General features: G+C 41.8%; 1 protein-coding gene across 2 annotated transcripts in view; it reads left to right on the top strand.

Moving 5' to 3' along the window:
* Positions 1-12,186, top strand: part of PHACTR2 (phosphatase and actin regulator 2) — a 112,532-nt gene that overhangs the window by 56,711 nt on the left and 43,635 nt on the right. For both annotated transcript variants that reach the window (XM_026649778.2, XM_026649777.2), the window contains exons 3-4: positions 4,139-4,219; positions 8,130-8,288. In XM_026649778.2, the coding sequence (XP_026505563.1) occupies positions 4,139-4,219; positions 8,130-8,288 (240 nt within the window). The remainder of the gene's footprint in view (positions 1-4,138; positions 4,220-8,129; positions 8,289-12,186) is intronic.

The following is a 12,186-nucleotide window of genomic DNA, read 5'->3' as shown; positions in this document are numbered from 1 at the left end:
GTGTCCAGGGCGCCAGTATAGGGCTTCATGAGCCAGGGCATTAGCGGGTAGGCTGGGTCCCCGAGGATCACTGTAGGCATCTCCACATCCCCAACAGTTATCTTGTGGTCCGGGAAGTAAATACCTTCCTGCAGCCGTCTAAACAGACCAGAGTTCCTGAACACGCGAGCGTCATGAACCTTGCCCGGCCATCCGACGTAGATGTTTGTAAACCGTCCCCGATGGTCCACCAGTGCTTGCAGCACCATTGAAAAGTAGCCCTTTCTATTGATGTACTGGCTGGCCTGGTGGTCCGGTCCCAGGATAGGGATGTGAGTCCCATCGATAGCCCCTCCGCAGTTTGGGAATCCCATCGCGGCAAAGCCATCTATGATGACCTGCGCGTTTCCCAGGGTCACTACCTTTGGGAGCAGTACCTTCACGATTGCCTTGGCTACTTGCATGACAACAACCCCCACGGTAGATTTGCCCACACCAAAGTGGTTCGCGACTGACCGGTAGCTGTCCGGCGTTGCAAGCTTCCAGAGGGCTATGGCCACTCGCTTCTGGACAGTGAGGGCTGCTCGCATGCGGGTGTCCTTGCGCTTCAGGGCAGGGGACAGCAACTCACAAAGTTCGAGGAAAGTCCCCTTCCGCATGCGAAAGTTTCGCAGCCACTGGGATTCATCCCAGACCTGAAGCACTATACGGTCCCACCAGTCCGTGCTTGTTTCCCGGGCCCAGAATCGCCGTTCAACAAAATCCACATGCCCCATTGCCACCGTGATGTCCTGGGCGCTGGGGCTCGTGGTTTCTGACAGCTCTGTGCCACTCTCCGACTTCAGGCTCTCACGGCGGTGCCGTAGCCTTCTCGCCCGATTTCTCTGCATCTGCCTCAGGGAAAGGTGTATGATAAGCTGCGAGGTGTTGAGAACGGCCACAAGTGCAGCGATGGTCGCAGCGTGATCCATGATCGCAGTGCTGTGGCGTCCGCGCTGTCACTGACCAGAAAAGTGCGCGAACTGATTTCCCGCCGGCGCTTTCATGGAGGGAGGGAGGGCGTTAGTGACGGACGGATGACGACAAATTTTTTTTACCCAGAAGGCATTGGCGGCTCGACCCAGAATTCCGATGGGCAGCGGGGACTGCGGGAACTGTGGGATAGCTGCCCACAGTGCACCGCTTCCAATATCGACGCTCGCCCCCTTAGTGTGGACTCACAAAGTCGAATTACTGTCCTTAGTGTGTCCTTAGTGTGGACACACACGTTCGACTTTGCAATATCGATTCCACATATTCGATTTAAGTAAAATCGAATTACCCTCGTAGTGTAGACATACCCATAGACTCATAGAACTGGAAGGGACCTCAAGAGGTCATCTAGTCCAGTCCCCTGCACTCAAGGCAGGACTAAGTATTATCTAGACCATCCCTGACAGGTGTTTGTCCAACCCGCTCTTAAAAATCCCCAATGGTGAAGAGTCCACAACCTCCCTAGGCAATTTATTCCAGCGCTGAACCACTCTGACAATTAGGAACTTTTGCTAATGTCCAACCTAAACCGCCCTTGCTGCAAGTTAAGCCCATTGCTTCTTGTCCTATCCTCACAGGTTAAGAAGAACAAATTTTCTCCCTCCTCTTTGTAACAACCTTTTATGTACTTGAAAACTGTTATGTCCCCTCTCAGTCTTCATTTCTCCAGACTAAACAAACCCATTTTTTTCAATCTTCCCTCATAGGTCATGTTTTCTAGATCTTTAATCATTTTTGTTGCTCTTCTCTGGACTTTCTCTAATTTGTCTGCATCTTTCCTGAAATGTGGCGCCCAGAACTGGACACAATACTCCAGCTAAGGCCTAATCAGCGTGGAGTAGAGCGGAAGAATTATTTCTTGTATCTTGCTTACAATACTCCTGCTAATACATCTCAGAATGATGTTTGCTTTTTTTGCAACAGCATTATACTGTTGACTCATATTTAGCTTGTGATCCACTATGACCCCCAAATCCCTTTCCGCAGTACTCCTACCTAGGCAGTAATTTCCCATTTTATATGTGTGCAACTGATTGTTCCTTCGTAAGTGGAGTACTTTGCATTTGTCCTTATTGAATTTCATCCTATTTACTTCAGACCATTTCTCCAGTTTGTCCAGATCATTTTGAATTTTAATCCTATCCTCCAAAGCATTTGCAACCCCTCCTAGCTTGGTATTGTCCGCAAACTTTATAAGTGTACTCTCTATGCCATTATCTAAATAATTGATGAAGATATTGAACAGAACCGCACCCAGAACCAATCCCTGTGGGACCCCCCTCATTATGCCTTTCCAGCATGACTGTGAACCACTGATAACTGCTCTCTGGGAATGATTTTCCAACCAGTTATGCACCCACCTTATAGTAGCTCCATCTAGGTTGTATTTCTCTATGTTTGTGAGAAGGTCATGCGAGACAGTATCAAAAGCCTTACTAAAGTCAAGATATACCACAACCACCACTTCCGTCCTATCTACTAGGCTTGTTACACTGTCAAAGAAAGCTATCAGGTTGGTTTGACACAATTTGTTCTTGACAAATCCATGCTGACTGTTATTTATCACCTTATCATCTTCTAGGTAGTATGTGTAGTAATGGTAGTATAATGGTTTGAAAGTGTAAAGAGTTACATCCTACTATGAAAGGAAGTGTTTCATGGTTCTTTTTATTTTTCATTTAAAACAATTTTTAATTCAAGTGTAACCCAGTAGCACTGGAAAAACATTATCATGAGAACTGGAGAGTAAAACCAGATTATGGGTCCAATCCAGTGCCTATTGAAGTCAGTGGAAAGAATGCTGTTGATTTCAGTGGAGATTGGATCAGGCCCTGTAAGCAGAAAATGATAATGATCAGTCTACTTTCACTGTCCAGGGCAAGTGAAATGCAAAAAGGAAGCAGTAAGCAAAAATGGTAAGAACTAAGTGAATTAGATTTTGAAAACTGCAAGAATTTTATTTTAATCTAAATTGTTATTAGTAAAACAGGTAAGCAGTTTTTTACATACCTTCTTTATTGTCCCTGGAACCTATGTGATAGAATGATACATTCAATGCAGTACTATCATCATAAATAAACCTGATGGTTTATGATGGTTAAGACCCCAATCCTTCAACAGTATGTGCACAGGTGGGCCTTTATTTCTTTGTCATGTCCCATTGACTTTAATGATACTCTCTAGAGGCATAAGTGTCCACCAACACACCTCTTTGCAAGAACTGGGCATTAGTCTGTATGTTTGTCATGGCCATGATTTTTGTGAATTTCAAAAGAACCTAAGTTCTATTTTCAAAAGTGACTTAGACTCCTGTGTGCCTAAGTCCCATTGACTTTCAGTGAGACCTAGGATTTCAAAGGACCAGATTTTCAAAGGCATTTAGGCACCTAAAGATGCAGATAGGTGTCTAGTGGGATTTTCCAAAGTGACTAGGCATCTAATTAATTTGATTTCAATTGCAGTAGGTGCCCAGGTGCTCTTGAAAATCCCAGTAGATGCTATCTGCTTCTTTAGGCACTTAAATACCTATGAAAATCTGGCTGTAAGTGCCTGGCACTTTTAAAAATGAAATTGAGGCTCATAAGTCAGTTAGGTGCTTTTGAAAATTTCATTCATGGTCTCTTTCACCTTGCACTGTCTGCTGTTAACAAGATGTCTCCATCAATTTTTACCCTGCGCTCTATTTTAGTGTGTGTTTTGTTTGTGTGGGTATGTTGCTATCTTTATATGTTTTTAAATTACTACAAAGCTATTTATTTTTAATGAAAAATAAACTTAATTAAAATGTGTGCCATGATTTTTTCCCCAACCTAAAAACATGACTTTGCATTTTTTTGCTGTGACAAATGATGATTTTGTTCCTGATTATAACAGGCCATATTAACTTCTTTTAAAGCTGTTTTTCCCATACAGTTGGGGCACCTCACAGGTTATGTTAAGCAATATTATCGCTGAGGATATTGGTTACTGTCTGACTAATAAAATATAGAATATTTCCCAGTGTGTGAGATCTGAAAAAATAGCCCTCTTCTCCAGCAAAATCAAGGAGTGTGCAGAGTGTTGTTGTTGTTGTTTTTTTCAGTACCAGAATGGATGTATTCTTAACTGTGCTTTCTCTTTTTCTAAGTGTTGGAAAGGAAGATTTCGACAAGACAAAGCAGAGAAGAGCTGATAAGAAAGGGAGTTCTGAAGGAAATGCCTGAGCAAGGTGATGACAAATAACCTAACATTTAGATCTTAAACTGTAAGCATTGACATTATTATCATGTTGTTCCATTTTATAATGAATATCAGCTATCCAGCTATCAAAAGGCAGATTGGAGAAACACTGGCAGCAAGTGGGAGAGGCAGTTTGACCAAGTGGATAGGGCACCAAACTTGGAGTCTGGAGACCTGGAGTTTGTTCCTGGTTCTGCTGTTGACTTGCTGTGTGTTCTTGGACAAGTTACTTAATCTTTCTGTGGTCTCTGTAATACTTAGCACTTTTGTAAAGCAGATTGAGATCTGTAGATGAAAAGTGCCAAGTATTTATTGTTACTTTTTGGAATCCGTGATTCAGAGGATATTTTGAATTGAGCAGTTCTTTCCAAAACAGCTGGAGGAGGATATGGCGATTATGGATGAGAAAACTAAAGGCTTTGGGGCCCTGCCACTTACCATTTGGGGTATGTCTACACTGCACTTAAAAACTCATGGCTGGCCCATGCCAGCTGACTCAGACTAAGGGGCTGTTTAATTGTGATGTAGACATTAGAGCTCAGGCTGGAGCACAGGCTCTAGGACCCTGCGAGGTGGGGTTAGGGGTCCCACAGCTCAGAGTGCAGCCCAAGCCCAAATGTCTACATGGCAATTAAACAGCCTCTTAGCCTGAGCCCTGTGAGCCCAAATCAGCTGACACGGGCCAGACACGGGTGTCTAATTGCAGAGTAGAAATACCCTATGTGTCACAAGTGTAAACCAAAGCCAGCAACTCAACAGCTGGTGTTTCCAGTATTGAGAGGTAGCAGGTGTAGGATCTCTCACACTCCAACACCATCACATATGCTACATTCAAATAACAGAGGCATAAGGAGCTTTGAGGAAAACTCCCTTTGTTTAAAAACACAACCAGGTTTAGTAAATGGTAAACATAGCAAGATGTATTATGTAAAGCATGTGTAAAGCATTGTTACCTAAGTCCAATTATACCTACGGTGACTAAATGTCTCGATTTTATAGGGACAGTCCCAATATTTGGGGCTTTTTTTTTATATGGGCTCCTATTATCCCCCACACCCTGTCCCAATTTTTCACGCTTGCTATCTGGTCACCCTAACTATACCTGAAGGTTTTCATCAGTATGCACATCTCTCTTTAAAATGGTGTTTGTTTCTGCTATTCACAGTGGTGGGGTTGTACTATTCTTGATTTAATTAAAAAAAAAATCTAGATCTAATAAAATCTTAGTCTAATATAATTTTAGTAACTGCAATGCTTTTCCATTTCCTAAAATTAATCCATTTGTCATGAAGACTAAAAAGACAACAGTAAAAGGAACTGACTAAGAATCTAGTGGAATATAAAAGTCTTAGAGGACAGTTTCTGATAATATTTCTAAAAATAGATTTCCACTAACAAAAAAAAAAGTTTTACTCTGACTGACCCAAGGAATCAGTGTGGTGAATGTTAGATGTGAAGTCAGGGATAGCTTAATATTTATACTCCCTGCAGCTTCATATACATTAATATTTAGAAACAGGGTTATTTTTATACCTGCTAGTGCTGGGGCGTGTCTCTAGACACCATTGCAGTGTGTGTGTGTGTATCAGAGCATGACACTCAGCACATCTGGGTTTTAAGTTTGTCTTTGCTACTGTCTTACTCTGTGGCTTAGGGCAAGGAACTTAATTGCTCTGTGCATCAGTTTACTCATCTGTAAAACCGATTTTTTAAAAATACATCTTTTGTGGTGCTGTGAGGCTTAGTTGATTGATGTTTTTAAATTGCATTTTGGTGGGAAAGGGCAGTAAGTGCAATGTTTTAATCTCTATCTTTGATTAGAACCAGATTTAAAATAAATGAGCTAAAAATGGACATACAATGGCAGTTATTTCTTTCCTTCCCCCTACCCCACAGTACTTGGTATTCTGTTGTAATACACATTAAATTCTCATTCAGATTGGGTCAGTACAAAAAAAGAAAAGGATGGGAAGGTGAAATATTTTCTCCCCTGTTTAAGAAGGGGCATCTGTCCCTTTCTATGCTTCCTAGAACACTTCTTGCTTTACATGTGATAAGCATGTATGTTTTAAAGAGCAATCTAAAAGAAGACAGGGTAGACGCTTGATGCTCTGAGAAAGAAGGCACACAAAGACAGGAGAGTAAAAGTTGGAAGGAAGGGATTGGTTAAGCAGGATGGAGAAGAGGAAGGGATGAGCACAGAGATGTAGACAGGTTAAAGACATTGCCAGGTCTTGAAGGTGAGAATGAGAAGTCTGAACCAGATGTGGAAGGTGGTGGTGGTGGGAGGGGACAGCATGATAAGGGCAATCAGTGAGGGAGATAATTTTGGTGAGGCATTTTGTGTAGCTTAAAGAGTGAGGGGGGAAGTGGTGAGGCCAGCGAGAACAAGTTTATAGCAGTGAAGGCAGCAGGTGAACAGCCTGTGGGGGAAGGTATTTAACTTTGGAGGTGGAGAGGAAAGGATGGGTTTTTGTGACAGTCTCAGTGTAAGAAGGACTGAAGGAGAGACAGAAGAGTCAACTATGACAGCATGGTGAAAAAGAAGATTGTGGAATTATCCGCAGTAATGAACAAGGAAGGGAGAAGAATTTAAGAAAGTGGAGTTCTATTTTTATCATGTTGAGCGGGAGCTGGTGTCTCGATAGCCAGAATGATACAATCAGAGCCATAAGACTGGGCAATGGGAGAGATCAAGGATAAAGACCAAGATTTGAGATTCATAAGGATGGTAAGAAAAGCTATGTAAGAGGATGAAATAAAGGGAAGGCAGGGTAGGCCAAGAACTGAATGCCACAAGACTCCAGCAGAGCAGGTGGAGGAAAGGAAGCTATTGAAAAAGTCGACAAAACAGCATTTGGAGACAGAAGAAGAGAACTGAGATAGAAAGAGTAATAGAATCTTAGTAGGGCGAGAATTCAGTAGGAGGGGAAAGGCAGCAGACACCTGAGAAGAAAGGTAAAAGAGAAGGTCTTAGAAATGACCAGAAAGAACATTGTTGATGATCTTAGTAAGGACAGAAGTGGAGGAGTGGAAATGAGATTGTAGTTAGTCCAGGACAGTTTAAGTAGATAACATCCTCCAGATGTTTGGAGGCAAAGAGTGTGGTGCAAGATGCACTGGAGGGAGGATGTGTGTGTTAAGGGAAGGTTCTTAAGAGGATTGAGGAAACCATAGTTAAATATTAGTAAGTAAAGATAATCTGTTGTAAGAGCTAGGGCAAAATTTGGTCTGCATAATCTTTATTACTTATCTGATGCATGACTTAGAATTCATCTCATCTCTCAAAGTTCAGTTTGAAGGGCTGGAAGTTGGATGATAATAATCTGTGTTACTTGTTAACTGGGCACATGTCATCTGGAAGTCACAAACTCAGTGAATGGGGAGCCTTATAACATACTATTACAGCAGGCAACCTTTCAGAAGTGGTGTGCTGAGTCTTCATTTATTCACTCTAATTTAAGGTTTCGCGTGCCTGTAATACATTTAAACGTTTTTAGAAGGTCTCTTTCTATAAGTCTATAATATATAACTAAACTATTGTTGTTTGTAAAGTAAATAAGGTTTTTAAAATGCGTAAGAAGCTTCATTTAAAATTAAATTAAAATGCAGAGCCCTCCGGAATGGTGGCCAGGACCCGGGCAGTGTGAGTGCCACTGAAAATCAGCTCGCGTGCCACCTTCGGCACGTGTGCCATAGGTTGCCTACCCCTGTATTACAGAGTCACTTAGAGTAGAACTTCATCAAAATGTTTTATACATAAAATAAATTAATGTGAAATTGTGCTTTTCTTTAGTGGAAACTTAAAACCTGAAAAAGCACGGAGTTGACAACAAATGGAGAACTAGCTCTTGAGCAGGCTGTAAAATTGGATAACAGCTTTTTAATCTTCATTTTAGCTGGTGATGTAACAGTAAATTTTGAAACCTCAAATGGGCACACCATAACTATCAGTGAAGAAACCATCCAGGAAGAGAATGTAATAAAGACCACAGAAGACAATGGCTCTTTATCTGCCAAAGCCTCAGCTGTGGAAGGAAAAAAAGAAGATAAAAAAGGTAAACAAACAAATCCTTCTTATTCTCACAAACCTTTATGGGTCATAAAGGGGAAAGTGGTCTGAGCACAGAAGTGGGAGCCAGGAAGGTCTGATTTCTAATCCCTGACTCCAGTGCTGAGTCCATTTCTGGCTTCGGGCAAGTCTTTATTTCAGATTCTCCTTCTGTAAAATGGGGATAATAATACATAGTGTAAGAGTGCATCCTCACCTCATGGGTACCCCCTCATTGCTGATCACAGCATTGTACAGAGTCCTTGTCTCCTGCACCCTCTATAAAGCTTTTCCTCAAACCTGCAACTGTTTAACTCCCCTGCAGGGCATTCTTGGCTTGGCCTTCTGGTCAAGTCACATAAAAGTTTAAAGCCTTTCTAGGGAAGCATGAGTAAGTCCAAATGGAGGTTCAAACAAGTCTTCAAACGAATGGCCCTTCCATACCTCTCACTAGTTCCCCTGTTATATCCTGTCTGTTAAGCCCTAACCCAGGGCTTCTCCCCCGACTACAGAGACCTCTCCATAACTGAGCTCCCTCAGGCTACTTATAAGGCCTAATGTTGCCTTCTCTAGGCAGGAGGTAATTAATCACTTCCCCAGCTACAGAGCATGACTAATTGGGGTTCTTCCCCTTGCCTTGCAGCTGATGGTGGTTAGGCCCCATTATACACACTCATTAGCCTTTCGGGATTGTTGAAGAAATTAGTTCATGTATACAATTTTCAAAAGTGCCCAAAGTGATTTATGAGCTTATGTCTCGGTGTCATAAGTAACTTGGGAAGCTAAGTTCCATAGACTTACAATGCATCTCAGCCACCTACGTGTCTAAGTCACTTCTGAAAATTGAACTTAGGCTCCTAAGTCACTTACGTGCTTTGAAAATTTGATCCCATGTCTGTAAGGTACTTTGTAGAAGGCAACATATACATGCTAAACATTATTATTTGGCCAAATCCTGAAGTCAGTTTAGCTTATACTGTCTTCACTCAAACTTCTATTGATTTCGTTAGGAGTTTGATGGAATAAGGAAGAGTGAACACTGAGTGAGGGTCACAGGATTTGTCCTGTAATTGTTGTTTCTTTTCTAACATATTTGGTAATGCACACTGCTATTACATTGTCAGGAAAATTACTCTTGAATTACAACTTGTTTATTGGACTTTCCTGAAAAGTATCAGGAATGCAAAGGGTCAGGATCTCTTTATTTCTGGCTGTTCGATTTAACAGCCTTTCCAAAATATTCTGGTAGGCTTTTCTAGTGAGAAGTGCTCCTCAGAAGGTGGAGTGTGTCAGTTCAGCTAATCACTCAAAAAGTTTGGATCCTTCTCCAAACTGTGCAAACCTTTTGGAGCTTCAAAATGTGGCTGGAAATCTAAGAACTGGCTTTCTTGTGAGATTTCCAGTACTTGCTGCCTTCAGTTGAGCCAGAAAAACAAGACCAGCCTTTCTCGTGTTATTTTGGCACATCCAGCTTCTGGTCCCAGCCAGGACTAGGAATGCGTAGATTCAGTAGAATGGAAAATAATGGGAAGGGAAAACTTGCCAAAAAAGAGTTCAGGTTGATTTTGAGGCTGAAGATTGTCAATTATTATTTCATCCTTGCCTACTCCGGGGTTTCCCGTGAAACATTTAAGAGCAAAAGAACATTTTATTTTAATTGTGCTTTGATCCTACATGGCTGGTCCTGCAGAATTTAGAGTTCTAGTTAAAATGGAAGGTTCAACGTCTGCATGTTTGGTACCTTCTGTACCTACTGTGACTGCTTTGTAGAGAGCCACTCCAAACCCTTGCCACAAAAGCTATCTGAGAATAGAAGAATAAGTAATTATGATACCTCTTCTCTCCAATTCCTCTGAGAAATTGAAATGCATTGGGGAAGAGATGTAATAATAACAAGAAAAGTGGGATTTTGATCTTCTAGCTTCAATAAAGTTTTAGTAATATTACATGGGGGATATAAAGCACTTTGAATTTGAATAGTACGATGGAAATATTAGAGGGCCAATCCTGCAAGAAGTGGTGAACGCACTGAGCAAAAGCAGTCTATAAGCCCATTGCACTTCACTGGAGTTACTCTTGACTTACACCACATTAAGTGAGAGGACAATTGGGCCTATTGATTTCAGTAGGAGTTTAAGGCAAATGACGTGCTCATGGCCTCAGAAAGAGCCTGTGTCAGAACTGGAATTGCAATGCGGAAGTTCCTGGCTCACTGTCCTATGCCCCGGTCATGGAACATGCCACTCTCTCTGATCACAACTCTCACTCCGTCATAAGAATCAAGATATGAGAGAGTCAGAGTTAGCTAGAAAATTCAGGGGTAACGTGTTCAGGAAGTACAATCCCATGGCAGATGCTCTTAAGCATTTTAGAGGTACTGTACTTGTGATTAAATCTTAAGAGAGTTTTTGCCCACTTGACATGCATCTGAGGACTGGAGGCAGGATTAATTCCTTTCATTTAGTATCAGGGCATACTGCAGTAATCAATATTGACAGACCAAAGCGTTTTTAAAAAATCATGAGATTAAAAAAAATGTGGAGGGTTCTTTCTACCTGTCTTCTGGATTTTGAGCCTGTAAAGTTCATGTTTTCAAGTTTTCCCCACAACCAGGAGGGCTAGGAACTTTTCAATCAATCAATAAATAAATAAATAGTGAGATTCTTACATGACTCCAGGATCTGGGGCTTTTAAGAAAAACAACAAATATCACAACACTCTCAGTAAAATTGCAAGAGTTGGCAACACTGTGGAAAATGGAATATGTTAGGAGTTAAAGGGAGAACCATCCCATGGTGATGTGTAGAGTTAGAGAAACAGGGGCAAACCTAGATTGAAACATACAATGTAAAATGAGTTAAGCAAAAGTGTATGAAACAAAAAAAACCTTCCAAGCTGTCCTGTGTGCTGCCAAACAATTCTTTAAGCTATAAACCTATCTGCTGCTTGTCAATTTACAGATGCTTCTCAAATTTTGTAAAAAAAATTCCCTTTGGCAGCTTAATGATGTAACTGTTGCTATTTGAAATAATGATGTGGTGTCAGTCATCCAAGTGGCATGTTTAAAAGGAAATTCCTCCCTGGCATAAGGATAATGAGGAGCTGCTGACAGTTTTTACGTACAACGGGTAATTGATTATTGAGGCTTTGCAGATGAGAAACCTGGATCTTGTTATAGATCATTTATTTACTCTGTGAATTCCAATGTTTTTTTAAAAGGAAAATGACCCAACACCTTTCAAGGAAAATGAAGAGCTTAATTATGGCTGTCCTGTGTAGGTACACTAGAGTGGAGAAGAGGGCATAGGGAGCTTCTAAGTACCTCCCCACTCCAGTTCACCCACACAGAAGGTAGATGTAATTGGGTTGCTGGAGCTATGGAAGTGCTAAGCAGGGAGATTGCCAGTCTGGCTCCAGATTGGGCAGCGGTGTGGGGGAGGGATATAGCCATGGACTTGTGCTTTCCCCTCCCCTTCATGTGCACTGTCCCACCCATGGACAGGGAGCAGCACTAGGGAGAGCACAGGCTACACTTGTTGTAGAAAAAGTGTCAGAATTGTAACTGCTAAGGATGATCCTCATCCTCCCTTCCCTTCCCCAAGCACCCCTGAGGCAGTGTGCTTACTCCTCACTACACAGCATAATACTTCCGATGCCCCTGGCAGGATTGCTCTTTCTTCTCCATCTCTGGCTCACTGGCTTAGTTTAGAACCTTAAGCATACCGTTCGGTTTAGTTTACAAAACTGATGCAATCTGTTTTTATCCCAGCTAGTTAATTTCACACTTCATGGTTATCTTGGGCTTGAGGAAATATTTGGCTGAATACCCAGGAGCAAGATAGTGATGGGAATGGGAGCTGAGAAGTTTAATTTTGCAGCCTGGTAGCCAGCCGTAATTATTAGTG

Source organism: Terrapene carolina, unplaced genomic scaffold, assembly GCF_002925995.2.
Source record: "Terrapene carolina triunguis isolate 2854851 unplaced genomic scaffold, T_m_triunguis-2.0 Scaffold85, whole genome shotgun sequence".
In the NCBI taxonomy this organism is placed as follows: Eukaryota; Metazoa; Chordata; order Testudines; family Emydidae; genus Terrapene; species Terrapene triunguis.
This window is presented reverse-complemented; position numbering and strand designations above follow the sequence as displayed.